This window comes from Carassius auratus, chromosome 48 (assembly GCF_003368295.1).
Source record: "Carassius auratus strain Wakin chromosome 48, ASM336829v1, whole genome shotgun sequence".
Lineage (NCBI taxonomy): Eukaryota > Metazoa > Chordata > Actinopteri > Cypriniformes > Cyprinidae > Carassius > Carassius auratus.
Genome location: NC_039290.1, coordinates 1,038,289 through 1,058,237, shown reverse-complemented (window position 1 = coordinate 1,058,237; position 19,949 = coordinate 1,038,289). Strand labels below are relative to the sequence as shown.

The 19,949-nt window shown below is 39.3% G+C and overlaps 1 protein-coding gene across 3 annotated transcripts; it reads right to left on the bottom strand.

Annotated features, from left to right (window-relative positions):
• Positions 1 to 445: 445 nt before the first annotated feature.
• LOC113065441 (ubiquitin conjugation factor E4 B-like) lies at positions 446 to 18,970 on the bottom strand. 3 transcript variants are annotated; one of them, XM_026236674.1, is made up of 28 exons: positions 18,741 to 18,970; positions 16,216 to 16,351; positions 15,771 to 15,858; positions 15,384 to 15,528; positions 15,076 to 15,301; positions 14,063 to 14,443; positions 13,852 to 13,959; positions 12,759 to 12,900; positions 12,264 to 12,364; positions 11,746 to 11,860; positions 7,974 to 8,057; positions 7,782 to 7,838; positions 7,580 to 7,696; positions 7,381 to 7,479; positions 6,419 to 6,532; positions 6,080 to 6,278; positions 5,847 to 5,985; positions 5,198 to 5,297; positions 4,860 to 4,987; positions 4,654 to 4,752; positions 4,302 to 4,537; positions 4,092 to 4,218; positions 3,831 to 3,975; positions 3,210 to 3,344; positions 2,434 to 2,625; positions 2,131 to 2,305; positions 1,615 to 1,761; positions 446 to 1,486 (listed from the first exon to the last, which is right to left on the bottom strand). In XM_026236674.1, the coding sequence occupies exons 1-28, from the start codon at positions 18,751 to 18,753 to the stop codon at positions 1,425 to 1,427; spliced, it is 3,810 nt and encodes a 1,269-aa protein (XP_026092459.1). In that variant the 5' UTR covers positions 18,754 to 18,970; the 3' UTR covers positions 446 to 1,424. The 3 variants fall into 3 exon arrangements, with proteins under 3 accessions (XP_026092459.1, XP_026092460.1, XP_026092461.1); XM_026236675.1 differs by lacking the exon at positions 13,852 to 13,959; XM_026236676.1 differs by lacking the exons at positions 13,852 to 13,959; positions 14,063 to 14,443 and having other exon boundaries at positions 18,741 to 18,969.
• Between the last annotated feature and the right edge of the window lie 979 nt (positions 18,971 to 19,949).

The following is a 19,949-nucleotide window of genomic DNA, read 5'->3' as shown; positions in this document are numbered from 1 at the left end:
AGTGGTTTGGTTCTGATTGGTTGAAAATCCTAGGACTAGTTCGCAAAAGTAGGTTTCGGATATAGCTCGATTTTGCGCGAAAACGGTGCCTCGTAGAGCAAAAAATGCAGCTGTGCACTTTTGTTCGGACTAACCCAAGGATTGCAACGATGCCATGTTTTTGAGTCTACGGCTAACGGTTTACGATCTGCGGCCAAAAATGTCAAAAATTTTAGTTTTTTGCGCAGTAGCGCCCCCATTAGGCCGATTGGGCCGGTTTTTTGTATCTGAGTAGCGAGCAGGACTACTACCATCTGACCAAGTTTCAGCTCTCTAGGCCTTACGGTTTCGGCTGCACGTTCAGTTTTAAGGCGGAAAAATAATAATAATAATAAAAATCTTAACAATTACAATAGGGTTTCAGCACTGCGTGCTTGAACCCCTAAAAAAAACGCAAGAGCTATCATTGTGTGTGCATTACCATTTATTACAGTTCAAAGAGCTGGGTCCAAAAGAAGTTTGTAGCAAAGGAAGCAAATTCCTGTACAGATAAACCCTTTAAGTCACTGGAAAAACTCTTACATCCAACAACTGGGGTTAATAGTAATAACAAGAGATGATGAAAAATGTTGGGATAACAGAACAAAAAAAACATGATGTACTGGCATTTTTATGACGATCATGTTACAACACAGCTTCACATTCTTTGATTTGATCCTGGGTTTGAGCTCCGATTCAGATTTTAGTCAAATTTTAGTCACACCGTGTACATATGAGATTTCTACGCAAACCAAAATTCTAATACAGAGTCAATAACCATCTGATGCTCCACTGGCATGTGTCCATCAATTTACACCAACATCTATTGTATTTTCTACAAGACAGTCTATAGCTTGTTAATTTGATTACTTAAAATGTGTTGTATTCCTCCATCTGTATAAAATAAAAAGCAGGTTTTTGACTGAACGATAAAACTGCATGTTTACAGACAATGTTTTGTCATTTTACTTAGAGTAAATGAAAAAAAAAAGGAAATACTGGTGTTACTTAACATTCTTCACAAACATGAAATGGATCCCTTTCCTCAATGTTTTCCCTTACCATGCGATTGACTAAAATGCAATGAGGACAACAAAAACACAAAGGGAAGCAATTTTTTTAATATATCAAAATGTGTTAACTTTTCTGGGTGTGAAACTGTGTGCTCTTTCAGCTTGGTATGTATGTGCAGACATACAAATTCAAAATTAAAATGGTTCAAAACTTTATTTTGTTTCAAATTAAAACCATGAGCCTTTCCAGACAGTGGCTTGATAAGGAGGATAAAAGGAAGGGCAAACAATTTGGGTACTGTCATCTTTTATTTCTCTTTCTCTCTCTTCAGTTCACTTCCAGCGTGGTGGAAACATTTAAACTGCAGGGCAAGCTCGGCTCACTGAGAGAACTCAAGCACGGCCACTCTGCTTCCCTCTCATCCAGGCCTGGATGCGCTCCTTCAGCTCTGGGACTGTGGAGAGGGGGAAAAGTATGGAGTCAGCGTTTAACACACAGTGTAACAATTATAAAAAAATTAAAAGAAGACAAGTCATTAGGCAGCAGCGCTGAAAGTCTTTGTAAAGCTGTGTGTGTGGGTACCTGGTTCCAGCATGCTCTCGGTGAGAGGCTGTCTGTTGAAGGGGTCTGTGGGAGAGTTCAGGAGGTGACGCAGAATGATGGATCGATCCATGATGTTGCCAGACGGGAGTTGCACGGGATCAGTCATGAGAGTGTCCATCAGCGGGTCTGTTCAGATAGGATGTCAATGTTTATTGCTCCAATCAACTATTACATTTATAGCTACACTTCCATTTTTGTGTTGTTGTTAGGGTTGTTTTTACGAAATTAACACTTTTATTACTTGCAAGGATGCATGTGATCAATTTTACAAAAAATATATATATATATTAGAATGTGACATTGAGAAATGGCTGATTTCATAATATTACTGTTTGTACATTATTTTAATCAAATAAATGCAGCATTGGTGAGCATAAGAGACTTGCTTAAGAGCATAAAAAAAAAGTAAAAAAATAAGTATCAAACCCCAAACTTGAGCAGTAGCGCATGACTAAAAATATGATGTAAAACAACTGAGGACTTGACGACATGCACCTTTAAACTCATCCGGGGCATCGCCGTAATCCATCTCAGACTGAGAATTGCGGGCTACTATCTCCTCCACCTTTTCCAACAGAAGCTTGAATTTCTCAATAGCAATGGTGGATTTTATGCCCGCTTTTCTCATTTTTGAAATGACCTCCTCAAACAGCTCCCTGCTGTATGACCGCTAATGCGAGAGAGAGAGAGAGAGAGAGAGTAAAAAAAAGGATATTCTATATTTTTCTTGCAATACAGTTAAGCACCAAACAACATTTGTGGTCTAGCCACCAAAGATCTTGGTGAGCAGGTACAGACCTGGTCATCTGCAATGGCTTTGGCAAACCGAGCACAGTCCAGCTGCAGATAAATGTCAGTCAGCTGATCCAGGAGCTTCTTTGGCTCAAAACCATATTTTTCTGGGTTTTCCACCTTCAAGTCTCGACATTTAGGCCCACACAGCTGCTGCAGGTTATAATTCAACATGGCAGCCAGACGAGGACCCAGTTCCTGTTCAATAAGACAGAATATACATGATAACAAGAATGTTATAACTTTTGTGCAATTTCAACAGAACCTTCAACTATAGTATTTGCTCTATTAATGTCATTAAAAGTGCCCTTTCTCACACCTCCTCTGAATAAACTCAATGTTCTAACCCTGGCAGCAGCTCAGTTTTCCCTGAAGACTATAAATACCTGCAGAGAGCAGAGCGCAGGAGATCCATTTACTGCAAGAAGCAGATTACAGTGCTCATGCTTTTTTCCTTTTAACCAAACCTGAATTCATTAGACTTTGTTAAGCTCTACCTCTTTTGTAGGGGCTTCCTAAAGTGGATCTGTTTGTTGTCTGATGAAATGTTCCTTAAGTTATATTTCTGACTGTCTGCTTATATAGGTTTATTAAACAGCTTCTACTCATAAACAACCTGTAAAGCTGTTCCTACACTACTGTTCAAAAGTTTGGGGTCCGAATTTATTTTGTATTTTTTTCCAACAACAAAAAATCTTACTGTCCCCAAAATTCTGAATGTCATCATAATCCCATGGCGTGTTTTTACAGCATGCAAAAGTGTGACATGTTTCTGTACTTACAGGCCTGAGGAAGGGCTTCTGGACCTGTTTGGTGAGGATATGGAACATATCCACGGTCTCTGTGGCCAAAGCCAGGTACGATCGTGATACTCTCTCATCCTGAGTCAGCTGGGACTGGCGGCTCTGCTGCTGCTCCTGAGGATCAAAACATTTCACGTGAAATCAGACGTGATTGGAACTGGAAGACAAAAAATTGAATGCAAGTAGAAAGACTGCTGCACAACCATTCCCTTTAAACCTTTAAAGTCCGTGTAAATATTAAATATGCGTTCAGAGAAAAATGTGTCATTAATCCACCCAGCCAAATATGAGTGATAAAAAAAAAAAAAAATAAAAAAAAAAGTACATACAACAAGTTATCAAATTCTTGAAAAAATAAGCAGCACTCTCTGCTCTCAAACGTCTTTGCAATGTGTTTTCAGCCATACGTTTCTAACATTTATAATGGATTTAGAAACAATTCTCCGAATTACCTTCACACAGACTTTAAAAGTCACTCCCCTTCCTTTTAGCCTTAAAGCTAATGCTTTTTCCCCTGGCACATTAGTGCATTATATCCATTACAATGCAGTTAAAAGGGTAGGTAACTGAATTATTGGTGAAGTTGTGAGATGTGCTGACCCTGGGCAGCTGGTCCCATTGCTCTTTATTCTTCATCTCCTCCTGGATCTCATGGATGCGTTTCAGAGATTCCAAACTCTCGTCCAGCAGAAAAGTTGTATCATTAATTAGCATGTTGATGTAGCGCACAAACTGTTTGCCAGAGCTGCAGAATGAATGCGAGAGACAAAAAACGTTTTTTAGTTCAAATTTCTGTCACTTAATCGACCTGGGTGACACATCATCAGTCTATGACTATTTCCAACATCACTCAAAACTCACTTGAACTCCTCCAGGAAGGTGCCTTGGTGGTTAATGTTTTGCCATAGGCTTTTGAATATGGTGCTGATGTGGTAACGGATGGTGAACTTGTCATAGAACTCGCTTGTGGCTCCAGTGTGCTCCACATCTAAGAAAAAACACCCATTCAGCATAAACAAATCAAAATGGATAGAACAGACTTTAAAAGATATATTTTAGAACCCTTTTCACCGGTGTAAAACTTCATGAGAGCCGGCACAAGCTGATTTATAGACAGTGGGTGGTTCTCCATCATCTCAAAGAATCGCTGAGTGCGCGGCTGCACTGCAGGATTGGTGACAAACAGCACCTCCACCAGCTTGGCGATCAAGTATGGGTTCTTTATGTAATTCTGACTGCTAATGAAGACCACCAGGAAGGTCACAATGTCACCAGTGCATGGCTCATAGAGAACCTGTGGAAAGTACCTGAGAGACAAAGGGGAAAAGTGTCAAATTTGACTAAAACCTAAATAAGTAAATGTAACTAAATTTGGATCCTAACAATATAATATGTGCGGACTTCAGCAATCTCATACACTTACTGCACAATAAATAGCAAGAACTCGGCCACATCTTCAATGTAAAACTCTGGCAGTGCTGCAAAGCTTTTAGGGATTTCTGGGTTCAGAGGCAGGGTTACGCTGTAAGGTGATAAAAGACAGGAAACCAGAATAAAACAACCTCTTGACTACAATTTGGCTGAAAGAATGGAAGGGGTATCTGAAGAGGAGATGTAAAGTGAACTGACCCTGGGTAGTCAGGTTCCACCATACGCAAGATGAGCTGGATGACCATACTGAAGAACTGCAGACATCTGCGCAGCAGGTTCTCGTCCAGCAGCCCTGCGTCTGCGCAGGCTTTAGAGCGCACCAGTTTCTGACAATACATTTATTTATTTATTTTTTATTGATTATCGGTTTAATTAATTAGATGGTGCAGCTAATCTTATCAAACAACTAAAGAAGTTTCTTTCTCAGGCATAGTAATAGATAGTTGCTATTTTAAGAAATAAGAGCTGGCACACATTTTCCAGCATAAAAAAAAAAACAAAAAAAAACCACATCATTAATGGATAACAGCATTCACCTTCAGCTGTGTTTTACATCTCTTCAGCATCTCCCGATGACGACTTGCCAACGGGGAATCCTTCCACTGGTTCTCGCTGTTTTTCAGCTCTTCCACAGTTCTGGAACACACACACACATTCAGCCTTGTGCAAATTACCTCTTCTGACATCTATAAAAAAATAAAAAATATTATTGGCCATTCTAAGTGTTATCCCTGCTGTCGACAGCAGGAGTCACTGTGGTTCTGATCGGCCAGGCATCAAGCCAATAAACAATGTGAGCTGCCTTCTGTCTGAATGTGAAGGACTTGATGCAGCACTAAGACCGGAGCTGGTAAATCAGGACTAAGATGACTTTAGAGCTGCTCTACACTGCAAGTAAATACCTTGCACCAGAGACAGTGGGACAGGACAGGATTAGCCCGTCTCAACAGAAAGAGATTAAGGGCTTTTTTACGAATCCATCTATGATAGCCTATCTGACATAAGCGATGAGGAATCCAAGATGTTCCACTTTGAGAATCACTTTAACTAGCAAATCTTTAAACTTCATTACTTCTGCGGCACTATGTAGCTCTTTGCACTTGTGCACACTTTACAGTGGACCGATACTCAACATGGTTTTGGTAACAAACTGCTCGCTTTTACGACTGAATCTGTGCAAAGCACCTGTTTAGATCCCTGATGGCCCTCAGCCTCCGTATATAGCGCCGACAGCACGGGAGGATGGACAGATGATGTGCGTGTAGCGTTAAGAAGAAGCACTCTGTAGGGAACTTGGGCTCGGAGAACTTGGATGGGTCTTCATCTGTGGAGAAATGGGAGGAAGGGGACATGGGTTGTCTGAGTCAAACTGAGCATCTAAAGCGATTTGTCTGTCCCAGAGCAGAGCCCACACTCACGCAGCTCAGAGAGCCAGCTCTTCAGGTCCTCCATCGTGGCTTTGAGCCGGGTCTCTTCCGTGCTGACATTCAGCCGACACTTGGGGTGGAAGATGTAGAGAGGATCCACTGTGTCCAGCTTGATCTTCATACTGAGCTGCTGCAGCACCCACAGGAAGTTCATCATGAAGCCGTCTGTGGACACCAGCTTATCATCGGTCTAAAGAAGGATTGCAGGAGAAAATAATCATAATAAATATACTAAGTATTTTTAGAGTATTTTTGTGCCTTTATGCCAGTTTCACTAAGAAATTGGCACCATTACTACCTCGATAAGATGGCATACTTGAGCAGACATACCTGGATTTGAGCCTTCTTCACATTACGATTCACCAGAGCTGCCATGTAGCTCAGAGCTGCTTCCCTTGTCTCTCCGTTCAACAAGATATTGTGCAGGATTTTAAACAGATCTCCCTGGAAAACCCACATCAGCACATGCTCAGAATTACAAAATTCACTAAATCTCATTTCAGCATTCTATTTATTTTGTATGTTAATGTGTTCAATGTTCATTTATGTCAATTTATTATATATATATATATATATATATATATATATATATATATATATATATATATATATACACACACACACACACACACACATACATACATACATATATACATATATATATATATATATATATAAATAAAACACACAGTTTTTATATTTTAAGGATTGATAAACATGCAGTAATATAATAAAAAGTTTTTTTAATCATCTGAAAAATACTGAATAATATTCCAAAGCACTTTACATAATTCAATTAACATTAAACACACAGAATATGCACAGTCCTCAAAAATTTGGATTTTAGCTGAATGAGAAAGTTACATAAGCCCAAGTTTATCTGCATATACTTTTATTTTTTCGAAAATTACACTAAATAAATTCTTATATATGCATTTTTCACTATGCAGTGCAATTTTGACCAGGTACAACTTATTTTCCTGAAAATACGTTATATATATTTTTTGATTAAAATATTCCCAATTAATTACAAATATTTAATTATGTGAAAATCTGATGACATCTGGAAAAAGGGAGCTTCTTGCTCCATCTAAAAGTTGCAACACTTTATGCACATTCTTAATCCTTCCCCAAACTAAAGAAATTATACTTTTATAATCATATAAGAAAGACCAAAAACTGAAATAGACAAAAAGCCTCCACTTGCACCCCTGCTATATAAAAATAATATTCCCTCAATATTGGAGCAGCTCATTAAAAATCGATGAGTATGTGATATAATGGCCGCTCACCCTCGCAGACTCCAGATAATGCTGCAGTGACTGGCTGACCACACGGGTGTTCTCCACAGTGATGGCAGGGCCCGAGAAGAACTTGTCTCCCACTTTAGTCTACAGAATAGAAAAATGGACATAAAAATAAACCAATTTTCTCCCGTGATCACTCATCAATGCTTCACTTTGTATCAGCCTCATTTGTGAAATGACTTACATCATCCTCAGCAAACACAGAAAGACTGAAGAATGCGCCGAGAAAGGAGAGTCTTTGAATTTCTCTTCCTGTCCCGGGACTGAGAGGGTCAGGACACCACAATGGCAGAGAGGTGATCTAAAAGTACATGGAGACAGACAGTATTAAAAGTGAACCACATAACCTGACAAGACTTGAATTCGGAAGCTCCTACAAAACCTACCAAATTGCATACAGGGTGAGTCTTCCCAAACTTGATTTCACAGAGCTCAACCAAAGCCTGTAAAACAATAAAATGTCAGTCACAGACACAAAACAAGAGCCTAACAGAGTTTATATAGAAATCAAGGGAGCTTTTTAGGTCCTAACATGCAAATTCAGTTTATATTATGCTTTTAAATAAACAGTTGCTTACCATTAGAGGGAACTTGAAGTTGTCACTGTCAAAAGAACATTCTTTCACAGCTAAAGTGAGCCCTTGAAGAATGGGAACGAAGATCTGAAAGAAAAACAATACTGATCAAGCCAAGACAAAAGTTTGACACCTTTTCTATGAACTAACCTGACTTTCAAACAGCTGACCCCAAGGTTATTTTTAGAATTACAATGTAACAATATTAATAAAATAACTAGAATTTATTTAAAACGATTTTATTCCCGCTTTTTTTATTCCAGTCTTAAGTGTCAAATCATTCCAATAATATGGTGCTCATGCAACATTTCTTTTTAATACTAACTGTAACCACTTGATATTTTGTGGAAACCGTGATTTTTCTTTTCTTCTCAAAACTCTGTGATGAAAAGAAAATTCAAAAGAACATCATTTATTTGAAATCGAAGTCATCAAATAATTATTTAATTATTGTCACTTTTGATCAATTTAATCTTGCTAAATAAAACTTTATATTCATATTTTTGATTATAAAGTGTCCTTGTGCCATCTTTATTTAAAATTAAATGCTGATATTTTAATACCTTATGTGCAGTGTCTAATGCCGCGTTTCCACCGAAATTACCAGGTGTCCTGACATTTTATCCTACCCTGTCAGATTTTCCTACGCGGGTTTACTGCGCACGCGCACATCAATATCGCGTCCTTTGTCTCGTGCTAAACAACGATATTTAATGTATCTGCATTACTGTAAGGGTAGTTTTAGGGCTGGGGTAGTTGTAGACGTTAATAAAAACGCAATCTAATTGGTAGAAAATAATATTTATTGTTGGTTTCCTGTAACTGTATCCCTTTTAGCTATAACCGCGAATATAACACATAATTACTGTATTTGCAGTACTGTAAGGGTATGATTAGGGTTGTGGTAGGTGTAGACGTTAATAAACCATAACTTTACAGTAGAATTTTCGTTGTGGAATTGTACTACCCACTGTTTTGGTGGGAGGTAGGAAAATCTGACAGCGTAGGACAAATCGACAGAACACCGGAACATTTTTACCAGGAACTTTTTTTCCCAGGAACTTTTTTCCCCCCAGACCTGTTGCTTTCTGCGTTTCCACCGCGGTGTAAAGTACCGGGTAGATTAGGCAAATAGACTGGTGACGTAGGTCTGCGCGCGTTTCTCAATACAAAGTATTGCTGATTTGTTTGTTTTTTTAAAGTACGCTGATTTTGGACGTGCATCCTCGGTAGTTAGTTCAGACTTTGTGCATTCGACTCGGGAGTGTGATGTCCGCGACGACGCAAGTCCGGTAAATCTATAAACAGCAGCGTACTTGATAACTTCAGTCAGCTCGTCTTGGCTACTGCAATTTTCCTATTTACAATAAAACGAAATGGCCATATAAAATACCACTGCCTCCTTTGGTTTTCATTTAAGCATAATAACAGCTGCAGAAATGTACTTAGTTCAGGGATATGTGTATATGCAGCCATTACAATGAAACGAAATAGTATATAAATTTGCCTTTTTTATTTTCATTTTAACATATAGATAAATTGAATACAGACCAAAGAAAACCTGTTAGATTTACCCCGCAGCTGAATTATATGTTATGTTTAACCACTAAAGACACATCAGAGCCAGCGGCACATATCAGAAGGTCTAGCCGATTTGAGGCTGCATCTCGGCGGATACATGAGGACTGAGCTCTCGCTGATCGAGTGGAGCTCACCGTCGCAGAGATCGGCGAAACACATTTTTTAAATAGGCACGGTCTTTATAAATAAATCATAGATTTGCGTTTTAAACAACTACATTCTCGCCTGAAATACTTTTAAAATTAAATTTCATGACACAATAACAGTAATATTTGAAAATGATCCAAATAAATGGTGGTTGAACTCAACCAATGCTGCGTGAACTCAGATGGCTTTGGCTACTGTTATTTTCCCCTCAGTATATTTACAATAAAACGAAATAGGATATAAAATACCACTGCCTCCTTTCGTTTTCATTTAAACATAATAACAGCTGCAGAAATGTACTTAGTTCAGGGATATGTGTAACGTTATATACATCCATTACAATGAAACGAAATATTATATAGACTTGCCTTTTTTATTTTCATTTTAACATATAGATAAATTGAATACAGACCAAAGAAAACCTGTTAGATTTACCCCGCAGCTGAATTATATGTTATGTTTAACCACTAAAGACACATCAGAGCCAGCGGCACATATCAGAAGGTCTATCCAAGGTGAGGCTGCCTCTGGGCGGATAGATGATCACTGAGCTCTCCCTGATCGTGTGGAGCTCACCGTCTCAGAGATCGGCGAAACACATTTTTAAATAGGCGCTGTCTTTATAAATAAACAACAGATCTGAGTTTTAAACAACTACATTCTCGCCTGAAATACTTTTAAAATTACATTTCATGACACAATAACAGTAATATTTTGAAAATGTTGATCCGAATAAATGGTGGTTGAACTCAACCAATCAGGATGTTTAGCGCCAAAGTCCCGCCCCCGAAAGTTCCTGAACTTTAAAAAAGTACCACCTCGCCAGCAGGGACTTTCTGGGGGGCATTTTTTTACCCGGAACTTTTATTTAGTTCCTGGTTCCTGCGGTGGAAACACACCAAGTACCGGACCAAGTCCCTAGTTCCTGGGTAAAGTTCCTGCGGTGGAAACGCGGCTTAAAGTATTCAAACTGGAACCATAAAACCTAATGCGGGATAATTGATCTGGAATAAATAATGATTTTTAAACACTGTGCCATTCTTACAAAAACAAGCAAATGAACCATAAATATGTTTAATAAATGTGTTTAATATACTTTTTTTTTCTTTGAGGTACACTTATAACGTCATCAAGATGTTTACATCAAAAAACTTTAATAGGCACTAACAGGTTATTTTCTGTCCTCTTTTGACCCCCCTCATCGGAACACTCATCAGAAAGCTTTGTTTGAATAGGTGTGCCAGATAGTAGACTCAGAGGTAATACCCACTGCTATGACTGGCTAACAAGTTGTGTATTTTTGACAGCTACATCCTTCACAGATGAATGTGCTTTGTTTGCAAAGTGAACAAAGAACCAAGTTCTTACTGATTCTGTCTGGATCTTCAATAAAAATAAAGTTCACTCCACAGCATCTTATTGTCTTGGGAATATCTTTAGAGTTTAGTTTTATGTAGTCCTGCATTTACCTTCTCTTATTATTTACACTACATGCGCAAATCAGTGGGCGGAGCTAAACAGGCAGTGATGTAGAAGCAGGTGTTGATCATCTTCCATGGAGGCGGGGTTTACCCGCTCTATTACATCATAACGTAGCACATTCAATAAGCTTTCGTTTTGGCAGATTGGGCTTCAATATACTGTTTTAATGGTGTGTTCACACCAAACTTTGGCGAATTTTCCACTCAAGTTGAAATTTTTTAACTTGCATGAAAGACGCGATTGAGTGTCATGCATTTTGCATCATTCGAGTCGCCTGGAGCGAATTCGCCCCTATTCGCATCTTTGCATGTAATCTACTCGCGCGAATAATTCAATTCACGTTTGGTGTAAATACACTATTAGACTAACGAGAACGTTTTGAGTTCTAAATCTTACAGGATGCTTTTATAGTGCAATGACCTTTTATTTGTCAAAAGATCAAAGACATTTTATTGACCACTTTAATACCACTAGGAGTTTGGTATCAATAATAAAGAACTGTTCAGCTTCAAAAGTAAACTGAGACAGCACGCAGCCTGTCTCCATAACCTGCTGCAACTCCCACCTGTTTAAACACATCCTCCTCCTGATGAGTCATGCGCACCAACTCCTGGATGAAGCCGTACGGAAGGTTCCGGCACAGCATGTAGGGAACCAGCAGTGAGGGCTGTAGAGGGGCCCTATTTAAGGGCAAAAAGAGAGAGAAAGGGTGTGGCAACTTTTTCCCTTTTTTGCCTGTAACACGAGTACTAGCATCAGTTGATGTTTAATGCTGTAGCCAAGCACCAAATGTGGAGGAGAAAGCTTAACACATGCAGAATGAAGCTGCTTCCTGAAGCCAATTTCTGCATAGACAGACAGCTATTAGTAATGCTTTACATTTAAGAGACATTAATACGGTTCACTTGCACAAACTGAGTAGGATTGCAAAATGTAATGAAGCCCATGACACAATTTTTTTTTTAAAAGATGAGCTCTTGAGTTTGGACAACAACAAACTGAATTCCAAAGGTCATAGCTCTAATGTGAAAACCCCTTCAAAAAAACCTTAAGAATGCATTGAGAAAGGTTGTTGTAACTGACCTGGGCTGTGTGAGGGTACCTTGAAGCACTAGTGCAGCATGGGAAATGCACTGGGAACGAATGTTGCTAAGCAGCTGACTGACTGCTGGCTGGCTGCACATCTGAAAAATACACGTATATGAATAACAGTCTCTGAACATTGACCAAATACCCTGAGCTTGAAGCTCAAGGTCAACAACTAGAAGTAAAATGGCTGAATAATGAGAATGTTTTTATTCTGTCATTATAATTATATTATTATTATTATTATTATAAATGAGAGTACAACATGAAAAACTCATGCCAAAGATGGAATTACCCTTGGCTTGACAAGACATGTTTTGTCTTTCACTTTCACCTGCTTAACACCTCCACCTCTGTTCTGACCTACTGACAAACGCCTTCTGATGAAGGAGTTATTTTCTTGCATGGCTTGTCATACTTGAACATAATTATCTTGCCTGAGTTCAGAATTATTACTGTGGAAATGCGTCCATAATGTTAATCAGCAGCTACCTTCAGGGCCTTCCTCTCTTCCATTCCCACACTGTCAAAACGCTCGATGAGGTAGTTGAGCATCTCCGTCTCTTTACAGGACTCTATGGTAAAGCGGTCGCTACATGAGTCACCAGCCATCCCCCCTCCGGACGCACCCAGGCTAGAGAGAGAAAGAGAGAGTTATGAGGGATAAAAACTCCCTTCAATAAAAGGAGGTTGTAGAGTGTAGATGAACTTTCTGGGGAAAAACCTAAACGGAGCAAATAAATGACCAAAACCACATAGCTTTAGCCACCCAGGAAATGTCTTTCATAATTAAATGTTCCTCTTTTCAAAATAATTATCTTGGGAACAGCAGTGCATCAGACATAAATGAAGGTTTATCTCCATTTCAAGCAATGGTTAGAACAAACTACGCCCCACAATGCAAAAAGCACAAAGATATTTCCAGGTTTTCACATGAATGTAGATACATACAATTGTGATGTGGTAACATGCAACTACCTACGGGTGTGATTTGACTGAATGGAATTTAACATGTTGGAATCAGTTTACACCTGTATTTAGCACCAGCCATTTGTCACTCAATCTCCTAAGTCAGACGTAATACCACGTGTAAATGACGGCAAAACGCATGACAAGAGGACAACAAAAGCAGGCTCTAATACTTGCGCTCGCCCCTGCAGGTCTTTGGTCATGAGACAGCATGCATTAGTGAACTCTAGGGTGAGAAAACACTCCACAGCAGGCTTCTGGCTCTCATTAGTGCTGTTACACAGTCTGCATTGCATTATCCGAACACCACCCGACAATCAGTCCCCCACCATCACGGCTGTCCAGCACACACGTCCTGTGTGGGAGTTTTCAAGGTCTGCTGGCTCACATTTCTGCTGCGAGCTTAACGGGTCTAACAAATCCTTGTGCAATGAACACGATTCCAGCTGACAGCAAAGCTTTGTCCACATAAGAAACACTGAATCAACTGAGCAAGTATCACATGATCAAACTCCACTATTTGGTTTCATTCTGAGGTGCCGACATTGGGCACAGCGGGCTGTTGTTAGTGGCCAGGCAGCACGCTGAAGCATGCAACACGCATTGGCACTGATACCTGGACCCAAACGGAACCCCTGAAAAATCCTCATCTTCCTCTTCCTCCGGCTCTTCATCACTGCTGTCCTGAGGCAAGTCGGACAGGCCGAAAAAGAGGGAGAAAGGGCTGGTGTGGCCGCGGTGTGTGAATGGAAGCAGACAGATAGACTGAATGAAAATTTAAAGCCTACAAAGAAGCAACTTCACATCTAACAGGGTGAGAAAGGTACCTAGACGGCATCCGGGTGGCTAGCCTAGTCCTTCTGGGCACAGTGCTGGGGGAGCCGGGGTAAGGCATGGAGGAGTCGGTGCTATGGTGTCTTGGGGAAGGGCTGGAGGGTATACCTGAAGTTGTAGGGGGCGTAAGCATACCAGATTGAGAAGCTCTTTGGCTTGGGCTTATGGGGATGGACGAGCTAAGGGAGTAGGGCCTGTATCTCTGGGAGATGGGCAGAGGGGTGGATGGAGAGGGAAGTAGAAGGCTGGCGGGAGGGCGAGAGGCGGGAGGACTGGGGGGACCCGGGTGGGCGGCCGCAGGAGCCAGCGGGACAGATGGAGCACTCATTCTGGCAGAGCTCAGAGCGAGTGGGTTTGGGCTACAACCGTAAAGACTGAAAACAACAAAGACATTGATGAAAATGAAGACAGAAACACAGGAGGAGGAGGAAATTTAAAGAGAATCTAAGAATGTGAGACAAAGGGGTGGAGGTGGATATGTGCACTGGCGGCCAAACGTTTGAAATTATTACAATTGTTTTTATGTCTTTGAAAGGAGTCTCTTCTGCCCACCAATGCTGAATGGTTTGTTAAACATACAGTAAAAAAAATGTAATATTGTGAAATATTACAATTATTTTAAATAACCTGTTTTAATATATTCTTAAAATGCAATTGCATTCTGTGATGGCAAAGCCCATTTTTAGCAGCCATTACTCCTGTATTCAGTGTCATATGATCCTTAGAGAATCCTTCTAATATGATATATGAATAGTAATGCTTGCTGGAAATTCAGCTTTGCCATCACTAGAATAAATTACATTATATAAAAAAAATACTTATTTTAAACGGTAATATTTTTTTTTTCAGTTTTTACTGTATATTTGAAAATACACTCAAATAAATGCAGCCTTGGTGAACTTCTTTCAAAAACATTTAAAAATCGTAATCATTCCAAACTTTTGGCCGCCATTGTAGGAGGCTACATCATTTCTTTTAAAAGGAGAAGTTGTCAAATCACACTTGCCTGGAAAGAGAGCTGGCACCGAATGAACCAGCGCAGGGCATCATGGGACTGCCGCTCTGGCTGGAGGGTGGGACGAGAGTCAGGTGACGGTCCGGGGACCTGGCAGCAGTGATTGGCTGAGATGTGGCAGTCAAGCTGGCGAATGGGTTACAGTCACGCGAACGGGTGGACATCATGAGAGCCTCCATTAAAATCTGTCCAATCAGGTCTCTGAAGTCAGAGTAAACTAGAAGAAGAAATCACAATGCAATTCAATTACAGAGAAATCAGTATTCTCTCTTACACCCTCTGTTGCCTTCTCTCCATACCATCCCTAGGGTTCTTCTGGAATTCAGCAGCAAGTGAGGGGAGGAAGATGACATCACGGTCCTGCTCCTTCCAGGAAACACGCAAGATCTTACAGATAAGGTGCAAAGCCTGCTCTTCAGAGACGTCAGAACTGGATGAGGAATCCTGCAGGTATTAATCCAGCAAATTAACTTATAAATACTTGATCAGTGGCTCTCAAACATTGTGACTCCCGCACAATCACATTGTTTACTGGTATCAGATTTTGGATATTGTAAAAATGTATGTTGAAATAGTAGATTACCTTTGCTATCATTCAAGATTTGAGTGCATTATTAAAAACACCAATGCCAATAGCATGCAACTTATCAGTTATAGGCCATAAAATGAAAATTGCATCTGGTTACCTTTTCAGCCAGGTTCCTTTTCTCTCTGCGATCGCTGTCTTCCACCTCCATATTCTCAATTCCTGAGTCCACATCTACTTGGGACATGCTGAAGACCACAAAGATGATTCAACTCTTGAATTGTCAAACAATATAACTTAAGTACTGCATGTTATAAAAGTACAATGGAAGATACAAAAACTGTGTGCCTAATGATAGAGAGGGTTATCTTAATATATAAACTTCCAGCTGTATTTATTTATTTTTATATGCACTGGAATTACATGGCTGGAGTACAAAAGCATTTGCAATCCAACAGTAGAGAGATTCTGCAGTGAGATCTATGGCCTTCAGCAAGTGAGAAACAATAGTTGGTCTCCAGCACAATCTCAGTTGGAGCTCTTACATCATGCCCTATCTTTGATTAGGAGTTCAGAGAGGACAAAGGTTCACAGCTGTCTCTCACCTCTTCTCGCAGGAGGCTGTGTCAATGTCCATGCTCTGGGAGCGGGACAGGGATTGGGACTGTGTCTCCAGACTGTTGGATGGAGAGCTGGAGAGAGAGCTGACCCCCTCGCTGCTCTGGCTGCGGCAAGCAACCCCTACGGTAATGAAAAGCACAAAAGGAAGTACTGTGTTTAAGTACAAACCTGTGGATTGTGTCATGGAAAAAAACTGGCTAAGCCTTAATGCTCAAGAAAAACTTTCTAAAACTGTCATGGCTGGAAAACAAACCACATAATTAAAGTTCAGCTAAAGAACATTAATTCTGAACAATCAAACATTCTATGTCCTTCGATGAAAATCTCTCTAAATTTCACCAAATCTTCCAAGGTTTACAAACACAGAAAACATGCATAGAGTCAGAGAAAAACTAAATCTGCATCAGAAATTCTTGAAGCACACACCAGTGCAGCACAGTGATTCAATGTAAATTTAAAAACAATACATCAATTACTTTTAACGGGGTGTTGTTAGGATTTTTGTTGTTTACATTTTGAATTTTATTTTTAAATAATAATAATACTAGTTAACCGGCTTGTTGATATATAATCACAATATTTTGGCCAAATTGTGCAGCCCGAACACAATTTATTTTTGCTAATTTTAAGTCACAATCACAAATTTTATCAGAAAAACAACAAATGCAATTACATTTTTTTCACCAACTCATGCAACCCTATTACATGGGCAAAACCCACCCACTTCAACTAGAGTTCCCACTTTCATGAATTTGACATGAGGGCAGAAGATCTCCTCAGATATCTTTGCATCACCTTCGGGGTTGGTCATGTGAATTTGCTGTGCTGACCAAGAGAAAGCTGCTTGGTTTAAAAGTGACTTCTGTTTCAGCTGTGATTCATATATTGCTACACTATTAACAATGACCTTTTTTGGTCAACAGATTTTCCGTAAAATTAAGCTTATCTGACCGCACCTTAAATGTGCCTCCTATTCAATTACATTACAATGCAAGAACATGCCCTAATGAAATAACTGCAGTCATTTAATACTCTGAGTTTGAGGTTAAAAACAAACCAAACCAGAAGGTTTAAAGGATATTAATAGAGGAGTGAATGCACTGGACCTGATTTCTGTCTTATGACTGATCACATCTCAGTGCTGTATGTTCCAGAAAGAAGCTACAACAAAGAGCAGACTTGTGCTAGAACAGCTTTTTTTATGTAACTGTGGATATTGTGTGTTTAAAGACCTGGAATAATGTGTGTCAGTGGACACAGGGCATTGTTGTTTCCAAAGACAACACACACCAGCTCAAAGCATTCGATTTCGCAAGACTCCAAGGTAATTAAGCATGCAGTCATAAAGACTTTAATTGAAATGCTTTTTAAATGAACCGCAGATCAGTGCCAAAAACCAAAAACGAGCAAAACTTGTTTTGATCTAATGTGTGATCATACAAACCAAAATGAATGCACTGAAGAATAAGAAACAAATAGCATCATCCAAAATCAATAAATACAGCTTCATTTGAAAGTCTCAATAAATAACACAGCCTGAAATTACAGACGTTTACAGCTCATCTATAAAATAACAAAGACCAAAGGTTCTTACACTGTAAAAATTAAAACTAAAGAGGAACTTAACCACGATGCACACTGACATTTAACAAAAAAAAAAAAGACTACGGCACCACAGAATCAAAACCGAGTCATCGGCCTTGCCTGCCCATGTGGCCTTATTTAAACCCAGGCCAAGGCTGTGCCTCCTCCATGACTGTGCACTTTCACCACAAGAAGAAGCTGCGAGCCTAAAATCACTTACCTTGATATCAACACTGATTAAATCATTAGTGTAGTACAAACAGCTAAAACTGTAGCTTCATCCACACAGGACTACATATAGACCACGTAGATCCTCAATACTATTACACTGGTCATTTTATCCTCAACATTTTATACTAAGACAAGATTACAGTCATAGTTATATGTTATTACAATTAATCTACAAAGGGCTTCATGTACAGCTCACATTTGTCAGCTCAAATGCAATATGTGTCCATTAAATACCCAACAATTACAATTAATAACATTGAAAATGAATGAATAAAATTGAAATTAAAGCATATATTGATCCAGTCAGGTGTAATATAAAAACCATGTTTTATGCTTTGCAAATTGCCCTGAACAGAAAGGCTTTATCTGAAAACAAACAATCTGCTTTGCATTTTTAATAATGAAAATTAGGGATATCCACTTGTTATGAAAGCAAGTCTATAACATTTAATTCTCTCAAATATACATTATCCTTCAAAAGTTTGGGGTTAATAATATTATTGGTTTTTTTGTCAGTGATAATGCAATGTTTTTATCAAAAATACATTTAAAACGGTCAAATTGTGCTACATTATTACTGAATTTTCAGCAGCCATTACTCATTCTAATATGCTGATTTGCTGTTGACATTCTAAGTAGATGCATCCTTACTGAATCTTTTTGAATGATAAAAACAGCACAGCACAGCACTTACCCGAGGCCCCCATAGGAGAGGTGGCAGGGGTGACATTTTGGGCATTTAAGCCCAAAGTGTGAGCTGGAGCTGGTGGGACAGGCTGTGACGAGGCCCCGGAGGGCCCTGGCAAGAATCCTGGGGGAGTCTCTCTCTGTGGAGATGTCAAAGGGGTGCTGGGCTGTGACGTCTGCCCTCCAGCTAACCGGGCCAGTCGCCTTCTACGGATCTAAACAAGGCAGATTAATTACAATTTAATCTAATGGCTAATCAATAATGAGCAACAGTTTACAGTCTGATGACCTCAACTGCTCTTATTTGGCAAATACAAGGGAAGACCCTTAAAAGCAAAAAGGGAATTTCTATATATTATTTCACACATGCTTTCAAAGCAAATCAACAGTAGTATGTTTTCAAAGTCCTAAAGGCATCCTTATTTCAGCAGCAGTGACAAATAATGTCGATACAGTGGGATGGAGTCATTTAAGCTGGAGAAGGCCTCAGTTTCCACAGCAAACACTGTCAGTGAAATGGCAAGGAAAGGCAAAGCGCATGACTGAATGAATTCAAGCAAAGGTGCAAAAAAATGTCTGAATCCAGCAAAGGATTATTAATCTCAGTTCACAGACATAATGCTCCTGCAGCTCACATGTATTAATTTCAGATTTACATGGAATAATTGTAGCAAAACAGAATAAATACATTATTATCAATATAGCAGCTTATTTTGAAAATGTCTTAGATCTTAATGGCTGACATTAAGAATCTAAGATAAATGACTGACATGCATGAATTAAAACTCGAAATGGTTTTATTTATCCTTTTATAAAATCTATATTCTATTTTTGATAAATAAATAATTATTTTAAAACAATAGAAGGCAGCTGATGAAAAAAAAGGCTTGAACCAGTTTTAAGATTGCTGGTCTCCTCAGAGCTGGGCTGAGTTTGGTCTTATTTTACAGCAGAACAACTAAACACAAAGCCCTGTCTGTAAATGCCCACCAGTGTCATACAGCACAAACAACCAGTGCCAAATAATGCTATCCAAAACTGAAACCAAGAGCTTTATGGATTAAATGCACTTACAATAAATATTACCATAAAACACTACGTTTTGTCGAGTTAGACCAAAGGTTTTAAGCTTCAACAGCTGACCCATGATCAATATACTGACCTGACGCCTGACAAAAGCTTGTTGCGCAGGATTTCAGTCTCTAAACCACATGCA

What these genes read in the sequence shown, in the direction of transcription:
- LOC113065441 (XM_026236674.1), bottom strand. An exon ending in GGTGCCAGCTCTCTTTCCAG is followed by an intron (nt 14,444 to 15,075) that starts GCAAGTGTGATT and finishes TGTTGTTTTCAG; the next exon opens with TCTTTACGGTTGTAGCCCAA. An exon ending in TGCCCCGGATGAGTTTAAAG is followed by an intron (nt 1,762 to 2,130) that starts GTGCATGTCGTC and finishes CTATCTGAACAG; the next exon opens with ACCCGCTGATGGACACTCTC.